The sequence below is a fragment of the Sinohyriopsis cumingii genome, chromosome 6 (assembly GCF_028554795.1).
Source record: "Sinohyriopsis cumingii isolate HCF-2022 chromosome 6, ASM2855479v2, whole genome shotgun sequence".
In the NCBI taxonomy this organism is placed as follows: Eukaryota; Metazoa; Mollusca; class Bivalvia; order Unionida; family Unionidae; genus Sinohyriopsis; species Sinohyriopsis cumingii.
Window position 1 is genome coordinate 124307063 of NC_142966.1, and position 15677 is coordinate 124322739.

Here is a 15677-nt window from a genome sequence, read left to right on the forward strand (position 1 = left end):
AATTCAGATGACTTAGTAATGTAGACGCAGATGAAAAACGTGTAAATTTTGAGTATGGGAAATGGTAGCTATGGTTGGTCATGTGGCCTCACTGACATGACGGTGAATGAGTTTTCTCAAGATTTTAAAGCACATAAAAAATTCTTCCGTGAAAAATAATTACACAGCTATAACAATCAGACTTTACTTTTAAATTTTTCCACATATAATAGATGTGTACCAAAAATGTAAAATGGTTAAAATTGCTGTTAAACATAACATACACTACATTGCTTAATAGTTCACAGGCAGGCTATGCGTATGTGGTCAACTAAGTAACAGGTGTTCTATTTATAGCGTGCTGCACTTTGTCACTATGCTTTATGAGGTAAAGGGTTAAGTTGAAATATTATTCATTAACAAAATGAATGAAAATATATATGCCTATTGGAACTGTAAGTGACGTTTCATTTCGTTCAAGAAACAATTCCCCCACATCAACCTACTTGAATATACTTCAACATACCTCGACTACCATCACATTTCAGCAAATTCAAATGTATGTCCCTGGAATATGAAAATGTGTCTGTTTGCTAGTGTCAGATATTGATTCCACCAGGATAAAAACAGCACAGTAAGTATATTAATTACATATCAATTTGTGGAAGAGTGTTCATATGGGTTGCCAAGTGTGTGAGATATTCCTAAAACTTTGACTACTCATTCCGATGTCAACAACATCAGAGCACGCTATACAAGGCCATCATTTGGGTAGCAAGATGTAGCACTAAAACATAAATAACATGTGATAACATTGTAGGACTACTTAGTAAGTTTGATTAGCAAGGCAAAACTTTATTGTGCAGCTGTCAACAGGCGAAGGGAGATAACCTATTTGGAAAAGGCTTCGAGTTTTATTTCTCTGTAAGCAATAATGGCACTAAGCAAAACAATCAAAATTTCTTGTTAAAAACTTGGATTATGTGTTGAACAGTTTTCATGGAAATATAATCTGGATGTGTTTTCTTTCCTTTTCAGAATTTGGTTTAGCATGTCATCTTGGTGTTTTGTCAGACATACCATGTATTGGTGTAGCCAAAAAATTATTTCAAGTTGATGGACTAGAGAAAGATGACAGACATCATGCAAAGGTATTTTTTTCCAAACATATTTAAAAGATTTAAAATTACGGAGTTTATAATTATTCACCATTATTAAACAGAAAATCATGTTTTATATCAATTTAGGATAATTATAATCCGTATTTCTCTCTGCAGAGACTAAGTCATCAGTAATATTCTTACTCAATGCAGTCACTAGATGTCATAAATGCAAGGCAAATGGTGATTGTTTATTTTGACAAGTACCAATATTACATCATGTGGAGGGGGCCGTAAGTGGCCGAGTGGTCTAAAGCGCTCTCTGTTACGGATCACTGCCATCTCACCTCTGTATGCGTTGGTTCGATTCTTGGATTCGGCCAATGTGGGTATGTGAGAAAGCCTGCCAGTAGCTTCTCGTGGGTTGGTGGTTCTTTCCGGTGTTTTCCTGGGTTCTTTCTCCACTATTAATACTGGCCGCCATGTATAGCCTATCTTGTGCTGAAAAATGGCATTAAACCCTACAACAACAATAACTGTTTGTGGAGGGGCCCCAGGTGGCTGAGTAGTCTAAGGCACTAGCTTTTACCAATCACTGCAGTCTCACATCCATGTGTGTTCAAGTCTCATGCACAGTGAATATATGTATGTGAGAATGCTTGCAAGTAACTTCCATGGGCCGACAGTTCTTCCCAGAGCTTCCCCATGTTTTTCCTACACCAGTTTTACTGGCCTCTAGTCTAGCCAATCATGTGGTGAAAACATGGCATTAAGCCCACAAAAACAACAAATACATTGATGAACTTGAGATACCTCATGCAGGGATGGTCCTGGCTTTTAAAAAGTTGTTGCAAAAAAAATTGCCAACCTCAATATTTTGTCACCAATTTTCAACAAATGTCACCAGAACAAGTAGTGAATATTTTTCCAAGTCTGTTGATGTAATAGGCATTTTGTCTATTAATGTAATAGGCAATGCAAATTGCAAAAGATGTGGTAGTTTTACTTTATTAACAACAAGCAATACAGCTATAATATTACAAATTAAATCATGACATGACTGTTTTGCACTATTAAAATGTTAAAATGTCACATGATGATCCATCACAATTTTAGGGCTGCCCACTTGTTGAATGCTTATGATGTGTGCTTATCTACTTTAAGGTCTGAGAGTTGGGTGGTGCCCTGAAATGGAAATATATATATATATATATAATTAGCAAGAAGTTGGTATTAATGCAGCAATCACAGTGTACTACAGATCTAACATCACAATAAATATTTTAAGGTTCTACACATGTTTTTCCCCATGTTACTGACATATAAATCCATAGAATATTACAGTTAACAAGCCATAATATAATATTCTCAATACCTGTGTGATACACAACTGGTGCAGCTTTGGAACTATTCTGGTGGTAGTACGCAGCAAAGAAAGTGTTCCTCATGGCACTGATAATGGCATTTTTACTTTTACTAATAGTAGTGATCTTCTCTACTTCCATGGTCTTTGCATCCTGAATCACCGTTAGTGTATAGGACTGTTGTCACCTGAAAAAATGCATTATCAAATGTAAAATATCTACTTTCCTGACATCTACAGTATCTCATTTTTTTAAATAGAAACATCGGATAGTAATCAGATCTATATTGTGTATATTATTTTCCAAACAATAGTTTTGTAAGGAACTTTAGTTAATGACATGTTAATTATAAAAACCTATGATCGTACTTTGCAATGTAAGATAAGTGATGTATAATGTGACCGTCAATTTCATGCATTCAGTAGTTAAATGCCCCCCCCCCCTTTTATGGCTAGCTTCACAAAGTACATCTCCATCAACCATGAGTTCAGAAATTTATTTTCGCTGCGCTTCACGTACTTTGCTTGTTGTGAATTGCTTCCTAAATCCCAAGAATGATCACTGAATGCTGTAGAATTTTTCTCAACAAGCAAAATATGATCTCCATTCCCACCAATGAAACTTACACGAGTCAAAACCTGGCATTAATGTACCATATATATAAGCATAAATTCACACCAATTTTAGGGATATTTAGATATAACAAAAAAGGGCATGGTTTATTTGTCAATCAGTTGCAAGTGCTTTCACTCGCTGTAGAAAAGGCAGTTTCTATTCATGATAACTGAGGTTGACTGCCAGGTTTAACATCAGGCTCAGTGTGTTGTCTGATGAATTTGCACTAAATCCAAATGCTGTTAATTTTTTTTAATTTTGTAACTTACTGTTAGGATGAGTTGATGAACATGTGCAACGTCTAACTTACATTTACCCATGATAATGTTGCACTGTCAGCAGTATATAATTGACGGGGCCCCGAGTGGCATAGTGGTCTAAAGTGTTGTCCGTTACAGATCACTGCCATCTCACCTCTGTCTGCGTGGGTTTGAGTCTAGGATTCGGCTAATGTGGGTATGTGAGAAAGCTTGCCAGTAGCTTCTTGTGGGTCGGTGGTTCTTCCTGGGGTTTTGCCAGGTTCTTCCTCCACCATTAATACTGGCCGCCATGCATAGCCTATCGTGTGCTGAAAAATGGCGTTAAACCCCACAACAACAACAACAACAACAAGTATATAATTGTGATTGAGATTCTTTCCATTTGCTTTGTATTTATACACAGCAATCTGTACTTCAAAGGCAATCAGTTTTCTCTGAAGTTTCAGCAAAACTGTTTTGTTGGTATATTTTATTTTTAAAAACAGAAGGATTAGCTGTTCAATTAATTGTAGCTATTTCTGTTAGCGTCTTCAGAGGTTGGTTGATTGTAGGTATAGACCGGTAGCATGATTGAGTTTATCACAGCAAACAGTAACCAAGCCAGAGGTCAACATAAGCGGATTATGATGTAACAGTGCACTGTTAAGATGAGTTTGTCAATACGAACAAAGGACTTGTTTATGTAACAGATAGTTTCCAGTGCATTTTGTAGCCCTGTTTGTGGCTTCCTTTCGTTGTCCCTTTGAATTTCTCCACTCCAAATCCATTATTGTATGTACAAATTAAACAACCACAAAGACTGTTGCCAAAAATAATTGCCGAATGGTGAATTTTGTTACCAATAAGGGAAAGAAAATGGAACTTGCAACATTGGCAAAGCCCAGGACGATCCCTGCTCATGAATGTATGATTGATTTAAACTTAGAAATCATTAAAATTGTCATTTAAGTTTCGAATGTTTGTTTTCAAAGTGTTTAGGGAAATCATGTCTTGTATACATTTTCAAGTAAGTACATACTGTACGTTGGATTTAAAATTTGATCAATAAACATTATTCAGCCTTACTTTTCTAGTGTCTGATTGGATGGAAACCATGTCCCAAATTGAAACGTTGCTATTGGCAAAGAGACAATTGTTATGCAATCTTGGTAGTATAAGTTTTCTACAGAAATTTTCTATGTAACAGGAGATTTTTGATTGGAAGACATCAACCTATTAAGCTACTTGTGTCACCAAAACATCTATTGTAGTCAGGTCAATATTTCTGCCTGTGCATAACTGTACTATTGTAGTCAGGTCAGCATTTAACTGTATGTTGCACATAAGTCAGTTTTTTTAAAAACCATATTTATGTTACTGTTATTGAACATGGAGTTGAAAAGAATTGAACTTGAAATTTATCATTTGATTTCACATCTTAAAATTTATATTTATGTAAGGAATTAATAATAACCAAGTGTGTATTCAGGTCCTACATGTTACCAAGCACTGGAAACAAATGTGTGCATTGTTTGAATTATTTGTGATAGTTGTATGTCAGGCTTGTTGGAATGTTGCATATGTATGCTTATTGGAATGTTGCATATGTATGAAATAAAAATAACCCACAATCTTGAGTGTTCATTGCCAGTAATCATTGTGTCAATATATGTCATTAAACAAGAAAGGTTAATAACTTCTGCAATAATAATCACAACTCTAGAGTCTGTTATTTGGCTTCTTAAGAGAAATGCCTTGACAGACAGCATTGGACATGTTGAACTTTTCCTGGACAAGTAAAAAGTTGTGTCACTTGCCCATAATTTTTATAGAATGGGTATGGGAAAATGTCTTCATTTTGAATGATATTGTGCATTTGTTATTAAACATGGTAGACTTCTTTATCAGGTATACAGTAATTTTTTGCATTAAAAAAGTTAATAATTTGCAGTAATAATCTTAACTCAAGAATCTTTTGTACTAATCTCTGAAGGAAAATGCTTTGTCTGGCAACATGGAACAAGTTGGAAATGTTCCTGACCAACTTACAAATTGTGTCACTTGTCCATAATTTTATGTAGAATCTGATTTTTGTTGATGTTGTTGTTGTTGTAGGGTTTAATGCCATTTTTCAGCACAAGATAGGCTATACATGGCGGCCAGTATTAATAGTGGAGGAAGAACCCGGAAACCCCCGGAAAGAACCACTGACCCACGAGAAGCTACTGGCAAGCTTTCTCACATAACCACATTAGCCGAATCCGAGACTCGAACCGACGCAGACAGAGGTGAGATGGCAGTGATCCGTAACGGTGAGCGCTTTAGACCACTCAGCCACTCAGGGCCCCTTGTAGAATCTGAAGGAAAATTCCAGATTATTGTGCAAATTTCATGAAAATCCCTATTTTGGACCAGTACAACATTTTTTTACATTTCCCAGTAGGATGTACTTCATTGTCTTATCATGTCCTATTATTTAGAATTCAGTAACAAGTTTCATTTCATCTATTTCTTTTCAGATTAAGAATTTGAAAAAAGGTGGTGACACTTTTCCATTGCAGGGAAGTTCTGGTAGGGTTCTTGGAATGGTAAGTAAAGAAAAAATAAAAGTATTTGAAGAAAATTCTGCACAAAAATGTGATTATTTCATATGAACTGAACTTCATTCCCCAAAATTATTTCCCAGAGGTACAATATACAACTGACAAATATTAATAGCATTACAAAGAAGAAGCGGAAGATGATGATGGTTGTGATGGTGGTAACTTATGCTTTGTTGTTGATGATGACGGTACAGAGAGTTGTGGTGCAAACTGTGGCTGGCAAACAGATAGTCAACAATTCGCATGAAAACCATTTGCATATGGTGTACATATATCTGCAAATGCACAGATTGATGCACATGTTAGCAAATTTGCTATGCATTGGAACAACATGTCTTTTATGATGGGCATGCATAATTGGCATTTTTAGGTATAAAAGTTTGTAGGCCTAAAAATTTTTCATTATAAAAAGTTTGCAAATTTGACAGAAAGTGTTAAACTATTTCAGCAACTTTTATGAGGATGATGAAGAAAATGGTGGTGGTGGTAGTGGTAGATCTGCCAACCTTTTGATTTTGCCATAAGTCTTACAAAAACGACCATTAAAATACAGATTTATGGAATAAAAACTATGGAAAAATGATTGCTGCCAAAAGATCTGGATAATTGGTTCATCCGAGTTTGAACTGGATCCGGGATCCGGGTTTCATATTAGAATTAATATAGTTAGTCAGTGAACGAGACCAACTTTACAGCAGTACTTCAGATGCTTTGAACTGCACATTTTTTCATGCGAAGCATCTGCATAATCAAACTGTTGATCATAGAATTTTATTTTTAAATGGCATCCAACAAGTGATACATGTTGAAGACAAAAAGGAAAATAAGTCTCATAGAAAGTGCTTATAATCAGCACAGAAGAAGAAAAAATAATATTCAGATTCTTGTGAATAAAAGTAGTATGGGACACAATTATGTTTATTCGACATCATATGTCAATTTGAGTCTGTGTCAAGGTGTGAGAAATGATTGCTGTCAAGTGAAATGGAAAAAAATCCCAAGAATTATGCTGAGCTGAGAGCAACAAGCCATTGAGCTGCATAGGCTTCGGAACTGAAGTTTGTGCAACTATACGAGTCGTAAATAAGGTCTACGTGTAGTTTTCAAACCTCTCAGTTGAACATAATGTTTACCATTGCTGCATGATTTGAATACTGAACTTTTCGATACATTTTCCAGCTTTACCGGAGCAGTTTATGGTATTTCGTTACACCTATCTGAAAACTGGTCAAACTTGTGGAACAAATCAACTGCCTTACTGAGATTGTTTCGTCAGGGTTGGCAGGTCTGTAGTGGTGATGATGATAAGAAGAACAAGGAAAAGAGAATGAAATGCTTCTGGATAAAGGTTTATTATTATTGTTGTTGTTGTTGTTATTATTATTATTATTATTTTATTATTATTATTTTTATTATTATTATTATTATTATTATTATTATTATTATTATTTAACAGTGAAATAAGTATGGAAATCCTGGAAAAGTTTATAAATTACAGAAAGGCATTTAGCTGACCTTGCAGAGTTTTGAAATTTTCACAAGTCTTTCAAAGTTTTGGAAAGCTTATTGGTTTATTTAATGTTATCCTGTTGCATTTTTGTTTCCTGATGCAAATGTTTTACCGACCTACTTGATTTCACTAATAGATTTGTTAGAATATGTTCCCTTATGTCATACATGGAGTTGATCTAGATTCTAGATTGAAATCCAAGTTTCAAATTTATACCAAAAAAAGCTTAGAAATACAAGCTGATATGTTCTGGCATATGTTTTCTTTCTTTTTTTCTTTGTCTGGGTACTAGCATGTAATCAGCACCATGCCTGGTGTTTGCATCCATTAAAAGCAGCACCATGCCTGGTGTTTGCATCCATTAAAAGCAGCAGCTTAACAAACATACCTTTGTTGTACTGTTTGTTGTATGAAGTATAATGATGAAAATGTGATGTTTCTGTCAAGTTTATATGTTAGGTTATCTTCAAATTGCTGCAGAGGTCTTGGAAAAGTTTAGGAAAAATCGTGGAATTGCATTTTTTAAAGCTGCAGGAACCCTGAATAACCTAAATAATTAATTCGTTTAGCAATATTAGGAATCTAATTCATTGCCTTGCTTACATAATATTATATATAGTAGTAACATACACACAGGCAAACAAAAATTGGATATCTAGCCTAACCTCTGTTTTCCATTTCTTGTCACAAATTGAAGGAACATATGCATGCACACACAGAAATATTAAAAAAAGAGGTAAAATGCCTGAAGTGTTATGAAAAGATGCCAAATAGTCCACACAATATGAAAGTTATTGACCAGGCTGCCTTGATGTATGAGGGTGTATTGGACTGATGTTTTGACCGACTGTAAAATGCCCGAGTTGGACATTGTAAGTTTCAGTCGAGAAGTTCATATTCATACCTGATAAATAATTTTTCCAAACGGTATTCATATATGGGTATTGGCAAAACATTTTTCTAACCCGTACTCATATATGGGTATTGGCCAAATATTTTTCTAACTGGTACTCATATGGATATTGACAAAACATTTTTCTAACCGGTTTTCAAATATGGGTATTGGCAAGACATTTTTCTAACCAGCACTCATATACAGGTATTGGCAAAACATTTTTCTAACCAGTACTCTTATATGGGTATTGGCAAAACATTTTTCCTACTGGTACTCATATAGGGTTAATGACAAAACATTTTTCTAACCAGTACTCATATATGGGTATTGGCAAAACATTTTTCTAACCCGTACTCATATATGGGTATTGGCCAAATATTTTTCTAACTGGTACTCATATGGATATTGACAAAACATTTTTCTAAATGGTACTCATATATGGGTACTGGCAAAACTTTTTTCTAACCAGTACTTATAAAAGGGTATTGGCAAAACTTTTTTCTAACCAGTACTTATAAAAGGGTATTGGCAAAACATTTTTCTAACCCATACTCTTATATGGGTATTGGCCAAATATTGTTCTAACCAGTACTCATATATGGATATTGACAAAACAGTTTTCTAACCAGTACTCATATATGGGTAATGGTCAGATATTTTTCTAACCAGTACTCATATATGGATATTGACAAAACATTTTTCTAACCCGTACTCATATATGGGTATTGGCCAGATATTTTTCTAACCAGTACTCATATATGAATATTGACAAATAATTGTTATAACTGGCACTCATGTATGGATATTGACAAATAATTGTTCTAACTGGTACTCATAAATGGATATTGACAAAAACTTATTGTAACTGGTACTCATAAATGATATTGACAAAAACTTATTCAAACTGGTATATAAATAGGTTTTGCCAAAGAAAATATTTTGACTGGTACTTGTGTATGGATATTGACACATAATAGTTCTGACTGGTACTCTTTTATGGGTATTGACCTTATACATAGATTAAATTGCACCAGGTGTGAAAATTCCTCTGGGCTTTTGTAAACAATATAGTGTAACCTTCACCCAGGTGACTATATAGTTCCCTGCTTCACAAAGCTTGGGAGTGCTCCATTCTCTTTCTTGGAGAAGGAGGGATTCTCAGCAAACAGTTGGTTAATTTTGAAAAGGACAGAAGAATGGTTAAGTGGTGAAATAATCCTTATTGAAATGTATAATATAGGTTGTTAACTTCAGCATTTTACCTAATGCACAGCAAAACAATTAGCAGGTTTGGTTGCAAAAGCAAACCCTCCACAATTACATCTATAATGGTTCTGTTCCAAAGTCAGAATCTAGCTACATGATATGTAGCCTGTTCTAGCTGTAGAGTGTCATTTGGCCCAAGTACATCTGTTTGATTGAAGCTGTAGAATGTCATTTGGCCCATGTACATTTGATTGATTGAAGCTGTAGAGTGTCAGTTGGCTCAAGTACATTTGTTTGATTGAAGTTGTAGAGTGTCAGTTGGCCCATGTACATTTGTTTGATTGAAGCTGTAGAGTGTCAGTTGGCTCAAGTACATTTTCTTGATTGAAGCTGTAGAGTGTCAGTTGGCTCAAGTACATTTGTTTGATTGAAGCTGTTGAGTGTCAGTTGGCTCAAGTACATTTGTTTGATTGAAGCTGTAGAGTGTCAGTTGGCTCAAGTACATTTGTTTGAAGTTATATAGTGTCAGTTGGCCCATGTACATCTGATTGATTGAAGCTGTAGAGTGTCAGTTGGCTCAAGTACATCTGTTTGATTGAAGCTGTAGAGTGTCATTTGGTGCAAGTACATTTGTTTGATTGAAGCTGTAGAATGTCATTTGGCCCAAGTACATTTGTTTGATTGAAGCTGTAGAATGTCATTTAGCCCAAGTACATTTGTTTGATTGAAGCTGTAGAGTGTCAGTTGGCTCAAGTACATTTGTTTGATTGAAGCTGTAGAGTGTCAGTTGGCCCATGTACATTTGTTTGATTGAAGCTGTAGAATGTCATTTGGCCCAAGTATATTTGTTTGATTGAAGCTGTAGAGTGTCAGTTGGCTCAAGTACATTTGTTTGATTGAAGCTGTAGAGTGTCAGTTGGCCCATGTACATTTGTTTGATTGAAACTGTAGAATGTCATTTTGGCCCAAGTACATTTGTTTGATTGAAGCTGTAGAATGTCATTTAGCCCAAGTACATTTGTTTGATTGAAGCTGTAGAGTGTCAGTTGGCCCATGTACATCTGATTGATTGAAGCTGTACAGTGTCAGTATGCCTATGTACATTGGATTGAATATGTACATATTCAGTTGGCTCATGTACATCTGATTGATTGATTGAAGCTGTACAGTGTCAGTATACCTATGTACATCAGATTGAACATGTACATTGCCAGTTGGCTCAGGTACATCTGGTTGATTGAAGATGACTTCTTCATTTTGACCACATCTGAAGAGAAGAATTATGTCTGATTTTAGGTATAAGATTAGTAATTCCATCGCAGCTGCTATGTAATGACTTAGAAACTCGAATAACAGACAAAATATATATATATATATCAGGGTTAATTTTAAAAGACAAAATGGCAGTGGTGGTGGTGTTGGGTCTGTAGAATTTACCAACAGAACAAATCTCCAACAGCAGTTTCACAGTTTTGCTAGACCTGTGTTATTAATTTATGTTAAAAGTAAATTATGTGGACAATTTGTTTGCATTTTAAATGAATGCACACAGATGACTTGGAGTAATTTATCTAATCTGAAAGTACAGTATTAGTGGTATGACACTGGTCTGTCTTTGATTGCTCATTAGCACATCACACCATGTCATTTTAAAAGAGGTTTAACTCTACTCATCAGAGTCCAGGAGAACTTACAAGAAATTTATTATCACTGCTTTCAAACTATTTGGAGGATGGCCATAAAACTGTAGACATGTATTCATCCCATGATCTAGTTGGTCCAAAATTAAAATGGGGCCACTTGGGCATCCAATATAGCCATCCATCACAATGGCCATTTGGAAATTCTTTAATCATGACTCCTCCAGAATGGATGGTCACATCAACATGGGTTTTCACTACAAGACCTTATGATATCTAGATGATCCTAAATCAAAATGGTGTGGATCAGATTTCCAACATGGTCACCACAGTGGCCATCATGAAAACATTGTTACAGTGAAACCCAGCTGTAGCATGCTTTGTTATACCACAAATTTTGGATATGACATGATTATGGTATGGCTCTCGAAAATTTGTATATTTGTTCATTCATGAATTTTTTATATATTTTACTATTAGATAATTTAGCACTGTTTGAAGTGAATTGTTTTTGGTGTATTGTTAGATAGAAACAAATGGCCAAGGCAGATGCGATGTGATGTATGTTTATATATTTTTTGATGACCTCATTTGATTTGTTTTTGTCCAGATTTGTTTGTTTTCTTTCTTTTTAATACTATTTTGTACTTAATAGGGTTGTTTACCTGCAGTGTTGCATGTTTGCTGTTTAAACACAAACCAAACCTATATTGTTTTATTTCTGAAGGCCCTAAGGAGCTGTGACAGCACAAAGAATCCTGTGTACGTTTCTCCTGGACATAAAATTTCTCTGGAGTCAGCTGTGAAACTTGTGCACAGATGTTGTCAACACAGAGTACCAGAACCAATCAGATGGGTTGGTATTACAGATAGGCTTGAATTCCAGTTGCATTTACCTGCCATAGAAATCAGTGTTTGCCGCCAAGGTTCAACATGCCTTTGCATTACTGGCAGAAATAATAATCTGTCACATATCAGATAAGGTCGTACAAATATAATTTAAGTTGCATATGAAATTGACTTCACTTACAAATCCCGTGCTGTTTATTGTTTTTAAAGACATTTGGGAGCTACTTAATTTCTTTTCATGAGTCTAATTTCTCTCATAAAATAAAATTATATTGGTTTTAGTTACATTACCTATAACATGCAGGTTTGATGGGCGATTGAATGGATCAGTTGTTTTCATTTAATTATTATTTAAAAGTGCATATTTAAACCACTACTAAGACATAAATGGTTCTATATTATGTTGTTGGAAAAGAATGAACACTGAAAACAAATTAATCTTACATCATGGTGACAGGTGATAGAAATTCCATGTTACTTGCCAAAAACTTTTTAAAGTGTACAAGTTAGTTTCAAGGTCAAAATAAGTTGATCTATTATTCCAGTGTTACTTAGTACAACAGTGGTTGATGCTGATGTATTATTTTAGTGTTACTGAGTACAATAGTGGTTGATGTTGATGTATTATTATAGTGTTACTCAGTACATCAGTGGTTGATGTTAATGTATTATTCTAGTGTTACTCAGTACAACAGTGGTTGTTGTTGATGTATTATTCTAGTGTTACTCAGTACATCAGTGGTTGATGTTAATGTATTATTCTAGTGTTACTCAGTACAACAGTGGTTGTTGTTGATGTATTATTCTAGTGTTACTTAGTACAACAGTGGTTGTTGTTGATGTATTATTCTAGTGTTACTCAGTACATCAGAGGTTGATGTTAATGTATTATTCTAGTGCTACTTAGTACAACAGTGGTTGATGCTGATGTATTATTCTAGTGTTACTCAGTACAACAGTGGCTGTTGTTGATGTATTATTCTAGTGTTACTCAGTACATCAGTGGTTGTTGTTAATGTATTATTCTAGTGTTACTCAGTACATCAGTGGTTGTTGTTAATGTATTATTCTAGTGTTACTCAGTACATCAGTGGTTGTTGTTAATGTATTATTCTAGTGTTACTGAGTACAGCAGTGGTTGATGTTGATGTATTATTTTAGTGTTATTCAGTACAACAGTGGTTGATGTTGATTATTATTTTAGTGTTATTCAGTACAACAGTGGTTGCCTGATGTTGATATGTATTTTAGTGTAACTCAGTACAACAGTGGTTGCTTGATGTTTTTTTTTTAATACAAGTGTTACTCAGTACAATAGTGTTTGATGTTGATGTATTATTTTAGTGTTACTGAGTACAATAGTGGTTGATGTTGATGTATTATTATAGTGTTACTCAGTACATCAGTGGTTGATGTTAATGTATTATTCTAGTGTTACTCAGTACAACAGTGGTTGTTGTTGATGTATTATTCTAGTGTTACTCAGTACATCAGTGGTTGATGTTAATGTATTATTCTAGTGTTACTCAGTACAACAGTGGTTGTTGTTGATGTATTATTCTAGTGTTACTTAGTACAACAGTGGTTGTTGTTGATGTATTATTCTAGTGTTACTCAGTACATCAGAGGTTGATGTTAATGTATTATTCTAGTGTTACTTAGTACAACAGTGGTTGATGCTGATGTATTATTCTAGTGTTACTCAGTACAACAGTGGCTGTTGTTGATGTATTATTCTAGTGTTACTCAGTACATCAGTGGTTATTGTTAATGTATTATTCTAGTGTTACTCAGTACATCAGTGGTTGTTGTTAATGTATTATTCTAGTGTTACTCAGTACATCAGTGGTTGTTGTTAATGTATTATTCTAGTGTTACTGAGTACAGCAGTGGTTGATGTTGATGTATTATTTTAGTGTTATTCAGTACAACAGTGGTTGATGTTGATTATTATTTTAGTGTTATTCAGTACAACAGTGGTTGCCTGATGTTGATATGTATTTTAGTGTAACTCAGTACAACAGTGGTTGCTTGATGTTTTTTTTTAATACAAGTGTTACTCAGTACAATAGTGTTTGATGTTGATGAATTATTCTAGTGTTACTCAGTACAACAGTGGTTGCTTGATCTTGATGTATCATTATTCTAGTGTTACTCAGTACAACAGTGTTTGATGTTGATATATTATTCTAGTGTTACTCAGTGCAACAGTGGTTGCTGCATGCTGATGTATTATTACTTTAGTGTAACTCAGTACAACAGTGGTTGCTTGATGTAGATCTATCTTGATTAGCTTGGAAGAATATAGAAAGTCAGGATAGTTTTTGAAGAAATTTATTGTTTGTAATTCTTGCTTATCTTGAGAAAAGATAAAAAGGATATTTTGAAAATTCATGCCATCTCTGCCTTACTTTCATACTACTCAGTTCATTTGTGCTTATGTATTTACTGAGTTTGTGGCCCGGCTAGTTTCAGACATCTCTCTGGCCCATTTCTCTTGAACATCATTTGCAACCAAGAATATGCATACATTTGAAACACAGTTATTACATATTTCTGATTGCTATTGTGTTGCATTCAACTAAAATGAGTTGTTTACTGAAGATCTGGATGATTGGTAGCCACACAAAGTTATTTCATCATGATTGAAGAGTTTCTTCTTTTTCCATATTCAAATTTGCTTTATTTACAGAAGGCATTTAATATGTGGAGGGCCTGAAAATATTTTATTTTGTCCTACTTACCCATTGAACAAGTAGAATTAAATTTCACATGCCTAGCAACATAATTTGCCCAGCAAAATCATATTTACATACAATGGCTTTTTTTATAGTTATAATCAGTTTTAAAAAATATACAAAAACAAAGCAAAGGAATTCCCCACCATTCAGATTTTGCTTTGTTATTCTTTCTTTGAGTCAAGTGTTAAGTTTTTATCATCATTAATGCTTTAGGATGTTTACTGTGCTTCAATAGAATGCACATTTCTGGTTCACCAAAATATTATTTAATAATAGATCCCATGTTAGGCTGTCCAACAAGTGAAACTAGTTTACATAAGTCACATGGATATTGTGTAATAACTGAAACTGGTTTAAATCAAATCACACAGACTATCCAATAACTGAAGCTGTTTTAACCAAATCGTACAAAGATCCCTATGTCAGTGCTTTGAAATTGAAAACAAGTAAAATGTAATGGTGATAACAAATTTCAGAACTAGGTTTTCTTTTCTCCATGAACACAACACATGATTGATGCAGGTTTTCTACAAAAGATCAAACAAATGTCCATCATTTTTTGGGGTGAGTCTATTTTTGGCTATTAGGTAGATTTCAGCCAGGTGAGTGATCTCAGACCCAATTGGGCCTCTTGTTTTAGTATAATCATTATGATACTGAGTAAAATTGTTGGTCTCAATAATGACTCATGTAATGAACACAAGCTTGTTGATTATAGCAATTGTCTAGATCAGTGTTGTATAGTAAGACCCTCAAATATTTTTAAGTGGGACTTGCCAGGCATTCTCATGGTGAAGTGCACCAGCCTGGAAACTTGTCATGTGCATCCATACGAAGCATTGTAACCCATGATGCTTTCAAAATTCAGATAAGGGCCATTTCTTTTTGTACGTTTATTCTGGAAAAATGACCCAAAAGATGGACATTGATTTTAAG

General features: G+C 34.5%; 1 protein-coding gene across 3 annotated transcripts in view; it reads left to right on the top strand.

The window, feature by feature from the left end:
- The window catches only part of LOC149797882 (endonuclease V-like), a 42517-nt gene that overhangs the window by 22412 nt on the left and 4428 nt on the right, over window positions 1-15677 (top strand). For all 3 annotated transcript variants that reach the window (XM_089962908.1, XM_089962907.1, XM_089962909.1), the window contains exons 6-8: window positions 1018-1130; window positions 5817-5885; window positions 11879-12007. In XM_089962908.1, the coding sequence (XP_089819034.1) occupies window positions 1018-1130; window positions 5817-5885; window positions 11879-12007 (311 nt within the window). The remainder of the gene's footprint in view (window positions 1-1017; window positions 1131-5816; window positions 5886-11878; window positions 12008-15677) is intronic.